General features: G+C 39.1%; 1 protein-coding gene across 1 annotated transcript in view; it reads left to right on the plus strand.

Moving 5' to 3' along the window:
- The first annotated feature begins 2144 nt into the window (after positions 1 to 2144).
- The window catches only part of LOC119746545 (immunoglobulin superfamily DCC subclass member 4-like), a 76695-nt gene continuing 58620 nt past the window's right edge, over positions 2145 to 20219 (plus strand). Inside the window, exons 1-2 of the mRNA XM_038223524.1 lie at positions 2145 to 2415; positions 7515 to 7805. Of these exons, the coding sequence (XP_038079452.1) occupies positions 2346 to 2415; positions 7515 to 7805 (361 nt within the window). The 5' untranslated portion in view covers positions 2145 to 2345. The remainder of the gene's footprint in view (positions 2416 to 7514; positions 7806 to 20219) is intronic.

The raw sequence follows: 20219 nt of genomic DNA on the forward strand, positions 1-20219 counted from the left end.
TAAAATCGGATAAAATTGGCTCAAAACGGATAATGAATTTTCTCCCAAAGAAGTTTCAATGCGAATATTTTGTTTGCTAGGAGAAAAAAAAATACTTATGAGAGTCTGCAATCTTTTGGGGATAAAAAGGCTTTTATTAGTTTGGGTTGCCTGTAAGCATCCGACGCACACAAGCTCCGCAAAATTTTGTAAAGTACTTATTCCACAACAAATTCACGACAGCTGATTTTTTCCTTTCGTTTCATGTCTCATTCAAAAGTAACTTTAGAATTGCTATGAAAATAGCTTCACCGTAGTCTAAGTGGAAATCCAGTAGGGTTAGGATGGGTCAGGGCAGCGTAATAAATGGTAATGGGCCTTATCTTACGCAAAATTTCCCGAAAGGTCGAAACAAATAAAAGAAAATCCTTCAGCTTTATATCAACGTCTTCGTTGTTATAACGGACAACTGTAAACAACTAACTGAAGCCTGATACGAAGACATAGGACTACAGCGCGTCCCAAAAATACCCGCAACTTTTGCGAGGATCTAGCGACGGTGCAGAAACACGTACCGCCATTATTTGTTATACCTTTTTAAAGCTTGGAATCCGAAGTTTATTGGTTGGAAATTTAAATGAGTTTTAAAATTATTTGTGTTCAAATAAAGGCATGTCGAAAACAAACTCAACCGATTTCAAGGGAAACCGATTATGGTTACATCAGATGCAAACTCGAGTCAACAAGCTGTTGACAACAAAGTTGATTTATATTAAAAACACATTGAAATTGAAACGAAGAACAATTTTAGGAATTTATTGAAGGTGTAGTCTACTTGGATCAAAAAGAAAAGGAAACACAAAAACTAAAAGGCAACGAGATCGTCACATCATGAACATGAAGCATTTCCACATTAATAAAAATGTGCATGATTGATTTCCTTAAATCGGTTAAGTTTGTTTTTGACATGCCTCTATTTGAACACGAATAATTTCAAAACCCTTCTTAAAATCAAACCAATACTTACCAGGGATAAAGTTAACATTCCAAGCTTTAAAATGATATACCAATAACGCGGTATTGTTGCAGTACTATACCCAGCAGAAGCAGATGGGGAATAAGAACCTGTGACTTTGTTGAGCTCTTTAAATAAAGGATAATGTGAAGAAGAAACCTCATAGAAAACATCAATTTAATAAGATGGATTTTAATCCGTACTGGGTTTCGAGAGGACACCTTTCAATTCACAATTAATTTTCAAGTTTGCAATAATTTGAAAGGCTCAGGAGTCCTTTGTTGTAGGAGGTACATGAGAAAAAAAACGAGTGCGGTAGTTATAAATGAATGTTTACCGTGACTTTAACTTTTCTTAGTCTTCAAGATCATCAGCTGGAGTATACCAAGTCGTGCTTAATCCATCGGTATGATAATATCATTTCCACTTTTGCACATGCCTTATCGAAATAGAGAAAGAAAAAGATAGTGATCTTAGAGATCAGTGTGTTTAAAATAAAAGCCACATGAGCCAGGGCGGATCCAGGTTTGCCTCAAGAGGGGGATTTAGTAGGCATTTTTTCCCTGTTACGATCCAAGTTTAATTTGCGGCCCTGGAATTGGAAGGGGGCGGGGGTGGGGGGGTAAACCCCTTTCACCCCGCCACTGATAAGTCCACAATTCGATTCAAACATGGAGCGATCAATTGCTCTTTTTTTCACAGCTCCGTGATCGAAATGTTCAATTTGATATTACTTGCTTCGTGTTCATTTTGAATTTATCGTCAATGCACTTCGGAAAGCGAATTTATGACCTCAGTCGGGGACCGCATATAATTTTTTTTTTTATTTATATAAATGCCTCTCGATCTGCTGCGTGCGATATGCGTGTGTGAAGTACCGGTTCACGTGTACATTACGTTCTACATCCTACCTCCATAATAGTACTCATGAGTTGATCAAGTCATTCACCTTTGAAAATTCATCAAAAATAATACTAGTACGTGATCGTACGTGCGCAAATTCCCCGAATAATTTAACTGCTGACTGCGTGCGGTTGTACACAGGTGAACCACCAACAGCCATCCGTATCTGGGGAAATTATAGGGGGAGTGCGACCGCACGATCCAATAGCTTCACGCCGAAATAGCGGTCAGCCCGAGTCAAATAGTTCGTCTTGTCAAATCGCGTACGCGGACTATGTGGATGCAGCGGAGCACAGAGGTCATTGGTGACCACAGCACTGGCAATGAGACACTTGTATTCATGCCCATGGCCAGGTCGTGACCAGTCGATCCCAGCAAAAATCCTAACGTCCACCACCGAGCGAAGGACATGGAAAATTCACATTTCGGGTCATGATATTACGGCTACATGGCGTCCAAAATCGCTAGCAAGAGCCTGCCCTCGATTGTTGCATTCGTCAGCGTACTGATATTGAAAGGTGAGCGTTGGAATATACCGATAGACCGGGGTTTTGTTGTGGGGAACAGAGTGGAGGGTCAGTGTTTTTCCCCATGTACTCAACGTGTGTGTGTGTGTTGTGTGTACACAGTGTATGGCCTTGCCATTGATGATTAGCTGTAGCGCGGCCTTCGCATTGGGATATGCACAGAATGACGGCCATTGCAGTGCGGCCTGCTGCTCGTTGAGTCAAACCGCGCCGCACACACGGAGTTAGGACTCGGCAGTTCTCCTGTTTTATCTAAGAAGGGAAAGTAGTTACCCTGCTGATTTTAGAGCTTAGTCTGTATGATGTGTGGGTGTGTGTGACAACACAATTAGGCCAAGCGTTTTGTTGGCCTACTGACATGGTTTCGCGGCGTGAAGGCTAAATAAATCATGAACCGCCAAGGCTAGCTGCCTATGGCTAATGATGTGATTATGTTGATGGTGCATTCATGCTGATGTAATATTGAAAATCAATGCATTACATCAGGTAATATTGTTGGGATATACCTTCATGATGGAAGAGTAATTTTTTCTTCAACTGAATCCCTAACATTTTCCAACATTTCATAAGGAATTCCTGACAATGACTGAGTGACATGCTTGAAATGTCAAGTTTATCATCACATTTTTGCGTGAATAAATTAGGCTGCATGACTTGCGTCTTTTAATCATTTCACACTAAATGTGTGGACCGATACTGCAAAACCACACTTCACAATTGTAGGGTTTAATACTTGTGACAAAAAAAAATAAACTGCTAATAAAAATACTCCGGTTAAATTGTTTTTACTTTTAGAAGTAGCCTTTTTATGAACCAGATTTTCTGGTAGTGGTGATTCTTGTTTAGATTTAGATAATGTAGTTTCTTTAAACCTAACTCCCTAGGCATTTTTGCTAGGATGCAACTGCAATCCTGCAAAATCCTCCAATTTTTGCCTCCACGTAAAAATAGCATACAGCCACAATGCTGCAAAATCCTCCGGCAATCACTGTCAATATGTTGAGGCAGAGCCAGTGACATCCTGGACCAGTGCAAAGGATTTCAAGTATAATGGCCTAAAGTTATGCACAGCTGAGCATAAACAACACAAGGTGCGGCCCAAGACCTTGACACAGTGCTTCCTCCAACATCAGCCACACACTTTTGCCATATAGCCTCAATCCCGCAAAATCCTCCATTTTGCAAAGAGGATTTGGGAAGGTTAGGGTTAAAGAATAAATTTCAAAACAAAAGATATTTGCCTTTAAAAATCCTGCCACTCAATTGTTTATTATGGAAATTTAGATATTTAAAAGTATCCTCATGGCCATCTGGACTCCTGTATGGTGCATAACTAAAAATCCATTATAAAAGCAGGTTACAAAATGTACATATTGATACTTCCTTTGTACAAGTTAAAATGAACAACAGGGTCATTAAAAAATACACTGGTATGAGAAGTTCAGGGACACACATGTACGTACGAATAAAAGTGCAGTAACAAACAACTCAAGAGTGCTGCATGAACAGTTACAAGGGTAGATGATATTACAACTGTATTAACTCTCCTGTGGTTTGACCATTCAAAACACCTCAAAATCTGGGTTCTGGCAAATTGGAGGACAAAAAATGCAGGACCTTTTAAAATCCTCCAGAATTTATTGTTACTGCACTACCACACCTTTCAATTCCTTTTGAAAGGTATTGAAAGGCAACTTACTGAATTTGCCCACAGAGTTGCTTCACCTTCCGAAACCTTTCGAAAAGTTTCGAAGTTCCAGCACTATTTCACCTTTCAAAACCCTTTTAGTCAGGCAAATTTAAAATGTTTTGAAAGGTCTGATAATTCTCTGCCAACTGCACTGGGCATAGCAGGGTAAAAGTTAAATGAGCAAAGTGTTTTTACACGTACTTTTCGTTGTTTTTTTTGGTTAAGGCCAAGTTAAAAAAAAAAGTTGATCGTCCCCGCCCAGCCGCATCCTTTTCTTTCATTTTAATGTTTTTTCTCAACTCAAAAAGCTAACTTTTTCTTGTGTTTCACTTTAATAAAATACATAGAACTAGAACATGTTATTTTGACTCTACCAACTATTAGGATAGCTACTTAAAAGCTGGTGGTCATTTTGAACCAAATTGGCGGCCATTTTCAATGTAAATACTTGGCGGCCATCTTGGATAAAAAGTAAAAAGGCCCTCATCCTCCTCTTTTTGAAAAATCCCGGATGATCAACTGTTTCGTTTTTTTTTTACTTGGCCTTGGGCCAAATAAAAAAGCAAACATGTTTGGCGTTCAGCCTTTTTGAAAAAAAAGGAAGGAGGATGCCCTTTTTTTTTTTGTTTCAAAAATGGCCGCCTGACCCATTTTCCAAAACGGCCAAAGGGCTATTTTTCAAGATGGCCGCCGTCTGTTTTTTTAAATGGCCGCCACTTGGACACCAGGAAATGACATACCAGCTTTATATGGGCTAGATGCAACAGACAAAGAGGCCAAAATTTAATTCAGAAAGAAAAATCCATACGTAGTAGTTCAGATGAACTGGTAGTTCTAATACTTTCTACATATTGTGTTTGTTTTTATGCAGTTGTACAAAATTTAGTTAATAAAAAAAAAACAAGTTTGAGTGTATACAATGGACACAATTTTAACCTTTTCTAATGGCAGTTCAGTTTGTTTTGGAATAAATGAATTAAAAAAAAAACATTTGGATCTTATGTTTATGTTCCAAAACTTTAAAGGGGCCATTCTCACTGAAAGCAGGGACAGTCAGTTTCTAAAAACAAACTTTTCCTACAAAAAAAAAAAAACCACACATTTGTTTCATGGCTGAAAAACATGTGAAATGTGGTGAAATGATGGGATTAAACTATCCAGTATACAAAATTATGTGGTTTTTTTTCCGCGATGGATTTACGGAATGTTTTGTTTTCAAGCTTGCCTTGCTTGGCCTAAATTCGTATAATTTCAAATTGATTCCATAAAAATCTTTCTGAGTGACCAGCGTTACTATGAAGATATCGTAGGTATTCCCTTCTGCAGTGGGAACAAAGCCCAAAAGCTCAAAAGCTCATCACCGTGCTAATCCAACAGTAATTAATTTAATTGAATATCCAAGTGAGGAATCGCTGTTAGCTTTGTATTGAATTGTCTTTTACAGTAAAACCCTATATGCTTAGGCAACAAATACCCAGTTGTGTGTTTTTAGTAACCGACCTACATGTACTTGGATTTTTATTGCACAAATTGCCGACCTCAAAACTTTTTATTGCCACATTTGTCCAAAAATGTAAAATAAAATGTATTTTGGAAAATAAAAATGCCTTACATGCAAAACAGGTTAATTAAAAAGACTACCACTAAAGGTACCTCATAAAAAGGTACCGACAATTTTTTGAAAAGTTACTAAGTAAAATTATTTTCCTACGTACCTACTTGGATAATTTGTAAGGCGTTACTGTAAACACACCATTTTTTTGTGCCTTGTTTTAAATAGACACAAAACATAATTATAAGTTTAAGGGCATTGCCATTATTATGCAACTTTCTTTCAGCCTTAATATGCTAAAAAGACACGAAGCATTAGAAATTAAACGATGTACAACAATTGTCAAAGGGAAATGGTGCATTCTACATTTTCAATTGACATCCGTTCCTATTTTGCGTTCACAATGTTAAATGGTTGAAGCAGAAGTTAGAATTATCTGTAATGGAAAACAGACATTAGAGAGGGGGAAATAATGGGGAATTGGGCATAAACAAATTTTTTTAAAATTTTTTTTTTTCATTTAATTTTTTTTCCTTTTTTTAATAAAGTTATGTTCAAATCACACTTCGAATCTCTCATGAAATAGTGATTTGAAGTATGTACCACAATTGTTTTGAGTCGTTACCAGTTATCTAATTACTCCAGGGAGGCGGATGGCCCTAAAGATAGAAATTGATTTATTTATTTGCTGACAGACATTAGGAGCGCAAAGGCTTAGTATTATGTAACGTGCTTTATCTCTTTTGTGTTTACACAGTGAATGGAAGGGATATTAGTGGGCTGCATTAATAAGACACAAGAGAGACGAAAGAATAGAGAAAAGGAGGAAGTGAACATAAGAAAGAAAGAAATAAGATTACACGCATGGTGGATGGCTGTGTTTCGTGTTTACTCCCATCCACGCCTGTGTTATTGGAATTGCAAAGTGCTAGCATGGGTCAGTGCGCAAGCCAAGTTAGAGCACTCGATAATGTTGCACACATTCAAATTGGGCGCATAGAAGCCATGCCAATCTTAGTGCGAGCCAAGTCAATCTAATGATATTAAGCCATCTCTATACCGCCCCAAACCGCCCTACCTAGTATTCCTTGTACTGCCTAAAACCGCCTGAGCGCTCTATGGTAACAATGGATGGATTTTTCAGGGAATAAAAATAATGATAAAAAGGTAGTACAAGTGCTATCTTTTTCCTGTAGTTAGACCATTCAAAACACCTCAAAATCTGGGTGCTGGCAAATTGGAGGAAAAAAAATGCTGGATCTTTTAAAATCCTCCAGAATTTATTGTTACTGCACTACCACACCTTTCAATTCCTTTTGAAAGGTATTGAAATGCAACTTACTGAATTTGCCCACAGAGTTGCTTCACCTTTGGAAACCTTTTGAAAAGTCCCAAAGTTCCAGCACTATTTCACCTTTCAAAACCTTTTTAGTCAGGCAAATTTAAAATGTTTTGAAAGGTCTGATAATTCTCTTTGCCAACTTCACTGGGCATAGCAGGGCTAACAGGATAACTGAAACAGTTATGGACGGATTTGCATGAAATTCTTTTTAGGGATGGTCCTTGGTACAAGTACAAATTGATTAGATTTTGGGTGTGATCCGGATCTGGGTCTGGATCCAGGCTTTTTTAAAGGATTCTTCACCATTTATGCGAGTATTTCTTTTGGCTGTACTGACAATATGACGGGGAATTGTTTGGCCTAGGCGGAGGTTTGCGCTCTCTATGTGGTTTGATTTGTTTTTATCTTGGGCTATGGGCGTTGGGTTGTTTCATAAAAATGAGAAAGAAAAGAAATTTGCTTGACCTTTTTCCACTTCCCTTTTTTTGTCTTCAACCTTTCCTCAGGAATATATGCTATTGAAGATTTAAGTTTCACTCAGGAGCCCAGCGGCACGGTCGTGCTGCGCAACCAGCTGCTGACCCTCGGCTGCAGCGTAACGGGCCTGCCGCCACTGACCGTCCAGTGGCTGTACAACGGCCAGCCCATCAGCCCCAGCGAGGACCGGCATGTCTTGGCCAACGGCTCCTTGTTTCTACCGAGCGTGCTTCCAAAGCGTGACAGCGGAGAGTACCAGTGTTGCGTGTCCAACGAGGTGGGCAGAATTTGCAGTTGTCCGGCAACAGTCACAGTTTCTAGTAAGTACTCCTTTAAAATGTTGGTTTTTTTTTTTTTAAAGTGGTTTACTGGTTTCCGGTTTGGAAGCAATCTGGTACATTGTCACCTGTAATTGCTGGCTCACTTATGCCCATTAAAAATATAATAGACTGTAATGCTTACATAGCATTTTCCATCATACAGGCATGCAACTTTTCCTTGGATCAGCTGATTTCCTCTTGTTTGACTTCCCTGGTTTGCCATTGAAAAATAGAAAAACACTGTACAAAGTCTTGGAAAAATTTGAATTTCCTCTTTTTTTGTGTGACTTCCCAGTTGCATGCCTGATCATATCAACAATCTTGAAGCGCTTTACAATTATTTCCCCCGTTCATCAGGCCACGAGACCACGTGGCAGCTGATATTAGTGCACATTCAGTCGTCTATCCTCACAGGTACCCATTTGTACTCCTGGGTGGAGAGAGGCAATAAAAGTGTCTTTCCCAAGGGCAGAAACGCTATGTTCTTGGCAGGTTTTGAACCCACGCACCTTCATACACAAGTCAAACACCGCAACCACTGGACCATGGCATTCTACCCTTGTATACATGCATCTTCCCAGCTCTTTCGGTATCCACCAGGATGTTTTGGAGGATTTTGAAGGGTTAAGGAAGAACCTTGACTTTGGGCGAGATATCCCTGATAGCAAGTGTTATCGTCCAGTCCGTCAAAAGTCCGTCACAGGTCCAGTCAAAAGTAAATGACTGTAAATCTCAAGTCCTTTCACAAGTACAACAGTTGCAGATAAACAAAGGAATGCCTTCGTCACAGTTTATATGAAGGGCTTATGACTTGACTTGGGACTTGTGATAGACTTGTGGAGAAGATTTCTAGCCAAAATGAGATAACGTGAATGAACTGTTGAAGATGCCATTATGTCATTTCACAAAACTGACAGAAACTGGTCATACCAGAAAGCCTGTGAACACGCTGCGTTTTCACCTTTAAACAAAGCATGAGTACTTCTGCAGAAGTCGGCATGTGGTTTTCAGAAGTTCAAGGAGATTATGAGCAACATATGTTCATGCATATGTTTTTGTCAGTAAAATTTTATTGTAAAACCTAGTGATATCGGTAGTATATTACATATTACCAGTCAGTCACTTCAACGGTGCAAATCCATAGTTTTGAATTGGTTTTACAGAAATGTTTCTCAAATTAATATTGTTATAACATGTCTGCATATTATCAGGCAACCTCTTCGTTTTTGTCATCAAAAGGTTATTGTAAAACCTAGTGATATTGGTAGTACAGAAAGGTTTCTTAATATAATTTTATTATTACATATTATCAGTCAGTCACTTCAACGGTGCAAATCCATAGTTTTGAATCGGTTTTACAGAAATGTTTCTCAAATTAATATTGTTATAACAAGTCTGCATATTACCAGGCAACCACTTCGACTGTGTGAGCCCGACTTTAGTCCATCTTACGTCCCTAGGGATTCCTTTGAAAATATTGACGGCATCATTATTTCATTTGAGAATAACAGTGTGTTCACTGCATCACCTTCTGAATGTGTCAAAGAGCTCTGAACATGTAACTTCAAACATGAAGATTGAGTGAAAAAAAAGTAGTCCTACTCAGAAAGTAGCTTTTTTAAGCTTTAATCTTATTCATACAGCCAAGTCAGTTTTCTCCGAAGAGCAGTACATTTAACATGAGCATTCAAAGTGAATCCCATTCCTTCTAATCCTCTTCTGTCCCCCCCCCCTCCCCGAAGAAAAAATGAAGGTATTAGTTCATTTCAATGAGATGTAGATGAAAATCATTACCCAGTAATTTGGAGGGTGTCTTCAACCTTAAAGCTTTTTAAGTGATGGGGGGTAGAGAAAATAAAAGACTGTTGAATTGTACTTACGGTTGGGTGAGCAGTGCACCGGTAGCCTGGCTCTTGTGCGCTAAGCATGGGGGTTGGCCAGGTGTGGGAAGGTTACAAGGGCTAAGAATTGGGCCTGTTTACCATACCAAAACCCTTCCATTGACATGTATGCACGCGGACCCCCTATTAGGTGTACCCCTTATTGCAGGTAGGTTTGCCCGGTATAGATCAGTTGTGTAATCCTATCTATGGATAAAGGTAAACTGAATGACAATAGGCAGGGACCCTGATCTTTCTTGTGGGCCGCTCCGAGAATGTCCAATCGATTGTTATGGATTTATACTCGCCATCCGGTTGCTGACCACAAAACGTTGTTGTTGGGGGGGGGGGGGGCGATGCGGCGATGCAGCGCCCAGCCTAGGGAGTAACAACCGGGTATTTGATGCGCTCCCACTTGAAAGTTCCAAGAGAAGATTTCTTGTCAACAAAGAAGCTGGTAGTTTACCAAGATGGAACCGGCTTAGCAGGCGGGCAGATCGAAGACCAAGCACTTTTGTTTCATTAAACTTTCAAGCCCCCCCGTCTTTGCATTCTTTGTGTGCCCAGCTGTGTTTGTTGTAGCTTGATGTCAAGATCAGGAGAGATCAAGGAGAAGAGTTTTGGAATATAATTGGAGAGGTTTACGAAAAGGTGCTGCTGTTTTAAATAGGTTTCTCTGAATGATGGAAAATGCTCACAGCAAGATACCAATGTTAATTCTATCAAAAGAAATAACTTTCTAAACTATAAATTGTTGCCGGCATTAGCTGGGCAGTAACCTGCGATGGGCCGGCATCCCATCCAGGCGGAATCGAAATATTCCCGGTCGTTTTATGCCAAGGAAACCGGACACAAACGCCAAACTGATGGCCAAATATTGACTTGTGATTTTTCTTCATGAAAAGAAGCAAGTTTTTCACAATGTTGCATCATCCTAAGCTATTTCTTATAGTATTTAACTGCAGCATGGAATGGAGTCTCTGCCTTCTGTGCATGTCTCAGATTAGCTGGGATTGTAATTCAGTTTAAGGGGTTTAAGTAAAGCAGGGTTTACAGGTCCCTTTTTCTTCACTGGTAGACCAGCCTGTTCCAAGCTTGTTTTTCAGGGTTTGAAATACCCACTTGAAGATTTAGATTTCACTCAGATGAATATCCAAATTTCTGTCCATTCATCGGCACAACTAAAGTATGCCCAGTACATGTACACTAGTGTTAATCACGCGTAGTTCGAGTGTGCTTCAGGCTTTGGAGTCTCGTCAGATGTGCTGCGATGCATATTTTGCGATCATGCACATGGTACATGTAACTTTTTCCACAGAACTTCTCTTTTGTTGTTATTGTGTTGGGCTTGTAAAATATGTTCTGGTCCAGTAAATTTTACGAGTTCCTGGCATTGCGGTCCAGTGTTTTTTTTTTTTTTCTTCTTTAATAAAAATTGGACCCCTGGTTTTGAAGCCAGAGAAGTTGGTCCCTAATTGAACAGCGCCAGACTTGTCTAGCACATAACTGTTGCAGTGTGTAACTGGCATTATAACTGTACTGTATAAAGTAATCATTATCACTTCATTAGCAAGGGAGCAGTTTAAAGCTTATCCCATGCCCCCCCCCCCCCATCAATAGCCAGTGTGCATCCATGCATGCCTAGCCTGGGGCTTTTGACATGACACAAACCATACAGTACAGTTGTATGTAAAACCCCTGATAAGTCAAATCTGCCCTGTGTACAGTATCATCATTGAGCTTTCAAGGTGTTCTGTGCTCTCGATCTCATGTTATGTATGCACTGTGCACAGGAAGACAGATGAAATGTCTAGATGCTGTAGTGTAATATGCTCTGACCTAAATGCATGTTGTTATTAAACACAAGGCTTCGCAGGGGAGGCGACTTCACCGCACGACGCCTGCTTCGCGGAGGATGACCCTCATAGCAGGCAATCAACCGTTGCAGCCTAATTTGCATGAGCAACTCAAACTCATTACACACCTTTTCAGCTTTAATACACCTCAATTGTAGGACACACCCCTTGACCCCTGGGAGTGGTGTGTCATTGTCCAACAGTGGGTCATCCTTTTGTGGAAATCTATGCATTCCTGTGTCAGTGTAGTGACGTACGAAATGTAAAGTTTTGATGCTATTCGGCAACATTTTTGAAACCCCTCCCCCTATCACTGCTTGTGATGCACCCACTGAGGAAAAGTGATGCACCCCATAAATTGTTTAACACACTAAGCCATGATTTGATTTTGAGGCAATCCTGTGTCACAGCCATGAAGAACATGACGCACTCTTGGTGCACCATGGGGGGAGGGGGGGGGGGAGAGGTGTCATGGGGTTCATCTTACTAATGACAGGTGCTTGAAGTTTAGTGAACATGTATCTGAATTAGATCCACGTGTGTTTTTGGCTTCAATGTTGCCTCCCCTTTTTTGGTCAACCATGTCGTGCCTTCCAGGAACTTTGGGTCATCAGGGGACAGAATTGTTCCTGGTTAGGAATAAGCGTGTGGGATTTACATGTACACAAAGGCAGAAGCATGTGCGTGTGGTTTACTTGCCACAGATCCCACATCACCTCATGGTGTGCCCCACATGAAAAAGGAACAGATTAGACTCTGACCTACATACATACATGTGCACAGCTGTCAATGAAAAAAAGGCATGGAGGGGAGACCAGTTTACCAAAAAAAAAATGCTCCGGGGTATAGTGTACATGTAAGTATTTACATTTTTACCAGTGTGGTTTTTAAATTTCATTTCAGAAACAACTCTTAAAATGTACAGATTATTAACCAAAACAAAAGTTGTTTCAGTTCAGTGAAAACTATGCAAAGAGAACAGTGAACTTCATTCAGTTGAAGGGAAGCTTAAAAAAAAAGGTACAGAATTCTGCTGGAGATGTCTCCTATTTTCAGCACAGAACCAGATATTCAGCTTAACATGCAGGCATGCATTAAGTCGGCAATGATTGCGGTGTCCAAAACGCTGTCACTGAATTTTGTTTTCGTTTTACTTTCTGCCTGTTAAAGTTAAAAAAAAAAAGAAGGATGTTACCATCTTTAAACCAAGTATGCTTTTCAACAATAATTTTTTCAGTTACTTTTGGATAGCTGCAAATGATACACGTATTCTAGCTTTAAACACAAATAATTGACAAAATTATTCCATCCTGATTAATAATAGGCAAAAGAAATTGTTTTGAAAGTGTGGGCAGGTCTCATGTAAATGTGTTTTGCTTCTGTTCCACCGGGGGGAAAAAAAAGGAGATACACTCTTTTGTGATTGTCATTTGCAAGGAATCGGACACATCTCATCAAATACGCGTGAATGCATATTTTGTTTCTGTCAAGTTCTGATTTCTTCCATCTGTCAAAGACGGACGGAGACGTAAATTATTGAGTGATGATGAGCACAAAGGGGATAACGGAGTGTGATCATTCATTCATGGTAACCCAGTTCCATAAAGTTGATTACAAACATCTGGTTTGATTTCGTTTGTTTTATTTTTGAAATGGTGCCAGAGCTCCTGTGGGGACGTACATTTAAAGGCAGAGTGGACCATAATTTGTGCATTTTTTGTTTGAAGCAACAAAGTGCTCAAAATCTTAAGAAGGGTGCTTAACAACTAACCTGATGAAGCTTTAGCTCTGTGAATGCTGTATATTCCGAGAAAGTTTTTTTTCCTAGGATCTCGATTTCAATTCAAAAGTTGCCGAGTCTTGTTTTAAATTGCACCCGAAATCATCATCCTGGGCCATGTTCGCATTCAGCCGATTGCAGCTGCGCGATGTCAAGCACTGAACCGACGAATAATAGCAACTTTGCGTGCATGTGCGTTGTGTTAACGCTTTCGTGCACCCAATCACGGTTTCACCCAATTACAAACCAACTACCAACGGAAATTTCCAAAAAATGTGTCCCTTGACATATCTTTGGAAACGGCTTTATAGTTTTCTTCAAAATGACAGCATGCCAGAAGGAATAATTTCACAGGGAGTCTAGTGCCATTACTATCTTTAAGGGGAATGCACAACATTGGCTTTGGCTGCAATTTTCAGAAATAAGTGCATTTGGAGGATTTATATGTTTTAGCAAATATTGTTAAACTGACTTGTTTCATGTTTTTGGCTTGTAGATGCTGGAAAAACCAAGAAAACCAATTATATTCTTGTAGTCTGGTTCCCTGACCCCACTCAAGATGAAATGGAGCAATTTATAGACTTTGAGGAATTGTATGGCCAGAGTATCAATTTAGCTGGCTTGTACCCGTTCACATGTGTGTAATCAATTGCAAAGAAAATGTGGAATAACCAAATATAAGGAATATGGAGTAGTTTTTGAAAATAGCCAGTTTTCTCCAGCGCTGGTCGGCCGACCAGCGTTGGAAAAATACAATTTTTCTTGAAAATGTCAGCACACCAGGAGCCACAATTTTGCAGGATGCTTTAGACTGTCATTCCCTAACAATCCAGTAAGGTATTTCGTGATAATTGGATCTTTTTTCTTTTTTTTGATGTTTGCAAATGTTGTATCTTCCCTTTAAACCAAGTAAGCCTTTTAACATTATTTTGGTCGGTTACTTTTGGATAGCTGCGAATGGTCCTCTCTACCTTAAATTCGTCAAATAATGCATATTTGATCACGAGTGTGTTAACACATTTCACGGAGCTTGATAAATACGCCAGTACTTGTGCACACACCAAGAAAGCTCAACAAATGCAGGGCGATTTGCATATCGGTATTTGTGTTTTTATTCCAATAAATTTCAAAAGTAGGTGGTTTCTGTTTTATTTTCACATCATATTTATTTTTATACAACTTCCTGAATGTAAGTGGAAAGAAAACATTCTTCAAAGTTCAAGTGTATTTATATTAGTAATAATGCTAAAAATTGGTAAAAATGCATACAATGGCTTCCCAGAATGAAGGCCATTGAATATAAGTGTAATGTATGCTAGTTTGTTTTGCTGTTAATTCCTAAATTATTCTGAGGGCCGGAGATGAAATGTTAGACAGACAAAATCTGAGTTTTGTAAAAAAAAAAATTATACTCCATACCTGTATCATGAATACTCCATTTTAACAAGGCTAAGGTGGACAATTTTATGTGCATGTAAGTTGGTGGGATCACAATAAATTTTCAAGTTATCTGAATTTCATGGAAAAGGTACAAGGCAGGAGAGATTTTATTGGAGGATTTACTTGCAAAGATACATGTGGTGTACCCAATATCTGTCCAAAGTATTTCAATCTTTTCTAATGCACACGCATTTTTTTTTTATATGGGGGAAAACTCTTAAAAGATGTCTGCTTTGCTTCAGAATGATTTCTTGTCTGTTTTTGCACTTTCTGGCCCAATGAAGTTGAGTAGTTTTCAATTTCAAGAAACGAACAAGGTCAAGCCCAGCAACCATTACTTGTGAAAGTTGCATAGTACCCAACTGTGCCATTCATTGGTTTCTTACACAGTGGAGGATTTGGAAGGCTTAGAGAAGTTCCTTGCAAAAGTGCCAGTCAGGTTTATGACTGCTACGTTGCTTAAGACGCCTCCACAGCATCCATTCATTTCGGTGAAGTTGCATTCCTCAGCTTCAGTGGTTATTGTTAGAGATTGCCCTTCACGTCATTCACATCCAGAGCGTTATGATGTCATAGGCAATTTACATGTGCATGTCAAAACAAAATGCCCTGAGCCCATCCACAAGCTTCCAGGAATCGGTGATGTAATAAGTATTTACACAAGGCCATGTGTGGAATGCATGGCCCCATTTCAATCAGGGCTGGGATTGGGGCAAGTCATGAACTCTGCAGCACATGTTATAATACCAGTACTTGTGTTGTTTGCAAATCTGTTGATTGGCAGTAATCTAGCACAACCTGTTACGCAATTGACATGGGTTAAGAAACTCTATTGGCTCGATAATGTGTCAACAAGGAAAAAGAAGGTTCAGTGTATTATCTGGACGAAGGCAAACCATACTCTACAGAGTTCATATCTATTTTTAGCAGCCCACCCAGCTAGTTAAATTTGCCTTATGATCTTGCAAGTTGCAGGGAGTTTTTAAGTACAACGTTTCAGTTTTCCCATGTAAAACAGAGAATAACTGTCATACTGGTTTGGAAAACGTTCCGCTCAGGGTTGGGTTTGCGAATCAAATGATTTTCGCATTCATAAAAGTAAACTACTGAAACTGTAATTTCCTTCAACGTCTTCTACCAAGTCTTATCCATCCTTTTCTGGTGCCTGCGCTGTCGGATGTTGTCGAAATAAAATAAAATGAGTAAGAAATAAAATCGTCCTACAAACTTTTGAAAATTGAGGCACGTTAAAATTTAAGCAAGCAAATTATCTCAAAAAAAGGTAAATTTAATAGCCCAGTATCTTGTTCCTGACACTGTAAACCCTTGAACAAAAATGCAAATTCACTCCCAATTTTTTTGGATTTTAACTTCCGAATAAAATGTCTTACATGTACAGTTTTGTAAAGTTACAACATTCTGTCTGTTTTAAAGAGTTTCACCTCTTCCGTTTTTAAGTGAAAAAAGAAAAGAAAAAAAAATGGTTTCAAGTCAATTTGTCATACCTAACTAAACTTACCCTTTTCATTAAAAACTCCAAACACTTGTGCCACTTTGCACTGCGAAATTGGCCGTTTGCCAGCCACATCAAATATGCACCCCAACTAAAGCCATTATCAGCCTGTAGTACCAATTAAATGCCAGAAACAAATCCATTGACCTGATCAAGAGTTAATTTCTTCTATATTGTTCCCGGCCTTGACATTCTGAGAATAAAACTGCTTGCCCTGGGGCTTTGAACCCTGGCGTTGAAACACCGTTTGGAACAGTGCCAAATGCTGACACACCGACCTTTCATCACACGTTCAACTTTGCATGCCTAGTGTGGACATTCCTTTGTTTCGTGTAGTTAAGAAAAATTGGAGAAAAGAAATTCATTTTTCTTGCACTTACTATGAACACTCTTTCAACCCAAATTTGTGATCATGATTTCTTGGAGTGTTACTCTTCATTTTGTGACGGATAACTCAAACCCAAAAATTCCTCTGAAATAGTGAAAACTGTTTTTCACCATTATAATACTTTAATACTGAATGTCTAGCAAAATTCCTGAAACTGCCCGGCGTGCTCAGTGAGTAACGTTAACAGTGCTGCCAACTCTCACAGATTGAGCGTGAGACTTGCGCATTTCAGATTTTTCTCGCATTCTCACGCGCACACGAGATTTCTCACGCAAAATTAATAAAACTCGAATATGATGTTAAAATGATGATCTTTTGCTAAAAAAAATTGGTTAAAGTGGTCAGAAATTGCCTAAAATGCACCATCAGAATCCAAAAGTAATTCGCGTACGATTAATCCTGATCAAGCTCCATCTCCAAATTCTCCCTCTCAGCTCTTGCTCAAAGTTGGGGGCCCTGACATTAACCATTTCCATAATTCTTCCAAGAATTGCAGTTCCACAGAGAGAAAAAAAAGAGGAACAAAAATGGAACAAAATTATTATTCTGTTTGTTAGCTCTGTTTTATAGCTCTTAGTAACAGTGCTTACATGTAGATCAAGTAAAAAAACCATTTCTTGTTGGGGCTTTTTGAAGAAATGAAGAAGGGGGTACTTCCCCCTCCCCCTTTTTTCCCCCACGATAGTGGATTTTCCAAGATGGTGGAAGGTTTCTTCCATTTTCTCGACTTTTTTGCTGATACAAAATTTTGTCCAAAGGAGCCATAACCTTTTCTACATACACGTAGCTACAGTTTAGGTGGAAACAAATCGAAAGACAATATATTGACAACATATTTTACAAACTATATCGGAAAAATATGGAGGCGGGCGGTGACGAGAAACTATTTTTAAATTTTTTTTTGACTTGGCCTTGCACAAATGTGATGTGATCAAACTAAATGAGTTGTTTGTCGGGAATTTTATTTGGAGATACAGGCCAAAATAGGGCCACTTCATCACATCACTTCATCACATCTCTTGTGTTCCAACTTCCAGAATTTTTAAACTAAAGATGGTATCAGCATGCGGTTTTCACAGCAGTAATGCTGAGATTGTGCTCTTTTCAAATCTGTAATAAAAGTTTTTTTGACCAGGGTCGACCAACGACTCATGTGGCCTGATCACATCACAAATGTTTTCAGTTTAATCACACAGGTATTACCTGTGTGATTAAACAAATACACGTAGCAGTGTGTGCTGCTCTTGACACAATGTGGAGCAATATCAAAACCAAACATTCAAAGTGTTGCCGGGCATGGGAATTTTGCTTAGCACAGCAGATATTAGCTAAGCAGAAACTGGTCACCAGCTAATGCTATGTCATGCGATGTTATGATTAATACATGTGGCTGGTACTCAGCTATACATGTATTTTGTTTTGCTTATTGCCGGTGAATTGGCCGTACAAATTATTGCTCGATACTGGTGCGTTGGCCGAGCAATTTGCGACGCCGTCGACATTGTCTAATTTTCCTAACAGCCAATCCAAACAAACAAATGCTGGGGTCCCTGTGCGTGGGGACATTGACACATGAAAAGAAGAACAAATGGAGTGCATGATTCAGGCTGACGTGTTACTTGGACGAGTCGAAAGACATAAAGATCGACGCGTATGTTTACCGAGTACTTGACTCGCAAACATGAATGAATTGCCTCTCATAATCCATTAAAAAGACGAATAATAAGCACATAAGGTCCCATAAAATAAATAATAAGTTGTCATCAGATGGGGGGAAAAAATTATGCGGGTGGGTGGTTTTTTTTTTTCTCTTTTTTTTTTTTTGCGGGCAAGTTTGAATGCTGTGGTGTACAGTACAGTGATGTATGAATCGTACATGTTCATGTTTTACGTGTACATGTTCATGCCAACTGCACAATGCAATCAGAGCATGTTGCAAGGGCCACAGGGCCAAGAAGAGAAGCTGTTGTCAAGATTTTTCAAGATATCCTTCAGTTCCTGGTGTCAATGATTCTAGACCAAATTTACAAATTACCTGCAAGGATGTACATCGTGTTTTTTGATAATTCTGACGAAGTCTGGAACTGGTACCTAGCGCGTGCCGTCAGGTTGAGTAACCTAGGCCTTTAAGTTGGATTACGGAATCGCCGCCGGAAAAAAAAACTGTACATAAAATTAAAAATCATCACGGAAAAATGCACTTTCATCGACCAAGAAAAAATTATCTCACCTTTCGGGCATTAATAATAAGCTTATTTATTTTTCACTTTTAAACACGCGATGCCGGTTTCGGACTAAATATCAGAGAAAACAATACATGTACTCGTACATCACACACGGCCACATGCTGCTTACGATATCGTTGCTCGATCGTACAAAAATTATTGCGTGTTCCGCACAGGCTGCTCAGCAGCAGTGCTCTGGTATCCTGGGTCCTATCCCATCACCAAAAGAATCCATAGGTAGAACGCTAGCAGAACGGACGAGAGCAGTTGTACTAGGCCACATGCCGATGACGGATCGATGCATACATGCTTTTCGAAGTTTGGCAACGCCTTCGTAGTTCTTCAAAAAAAAAAAAAAGTTATCAAGCAAAGTTCATTTGGATTTGGAAAGACGTCAAAATGAAGATTTGCTGAGTCTACGAACGCCAATCCTCCTTCCTTGTGTATGAATTTTTTTCCCCACGTTATTTTGGGGGTTTCACGCTCATAAATTCATGTCATCGCAACGTAAGCAGCTTGCAAACGAGTGACACTGACAAGACTAATATAAGCACCTCAAGCTTGGCGGGCCGCACGACAACTTATTAACAAAAAATTTAAAATAAAAATTAAGATGTTTTTGCATGCGGCATGGATGATAATCTAATAATTAATTTTGTGGGGCCTAAAAATAAAAACAAAACAGGACAAAACCATTTTTTAAAAAAACCTAAGAGAAAAAAATTGGAAAAAAGACAACTTATTTATTGAAAAAGTTTACTCAAAGGTTAAACTCAAAAGTAACATTTAAGTAATCTGAATAAATAATTCTCAAAAAAATCATGATTTTAACCCCTCCCGCCCCACAAAAAAAAGAAATTCTATAAATTAAATCTTTTACCCTCCTAAAAAAAAATATAATAACCACAGTTTCCATTGTCAGATTTCTTTGCCAGTCGAATCGTCGAGGCTCATTTGTGACAATTCAAGGTTGTTCACCCGAAGCACGAACATCTGCGTGTGATGGGTTAAATAATTCTTCAACCAAAAAAATGGGTCATGGTTTGATTAGGCTACAAAAAATCTTCTGATTACATGGCATTCGAAAATAGGGAAGGTAGGAAATGGAAATTTTTTTTCCGGCAATTTTTTTCTGTGTACGATCGTAGTGAGGCATCGGCATGTAGTCAAGGGTAAAAGGTAGTAATTGATGGTTTTGGGTGTTTTTCCTCGTTTTTCCCATAAAAAAAAAAATTAGGATAGGGGCTGTCAGAGTAGGGTACCGGTAGGTGGGGAAATCGGAAGCAGAACCAATTTTTTTTTTTTGCCTGAATTACACGGGGAATGATGCAT

Source organism: Patiria miniata, unplaced genomic scaffold (genome assembly GCF_015706575.1).
Source record: "Patiria miniata isolate m_02_andy unplaced genomic scaffold, ASM1570657v1 HiC_scaffold_7, whole genome shotgun sequence".
Lineage (NCBI taxonomy): Eukaryota > Metazoa > Echinodermata > Asteroidea > Valvatida > Asterinidae > Patiria > Patiria miniata.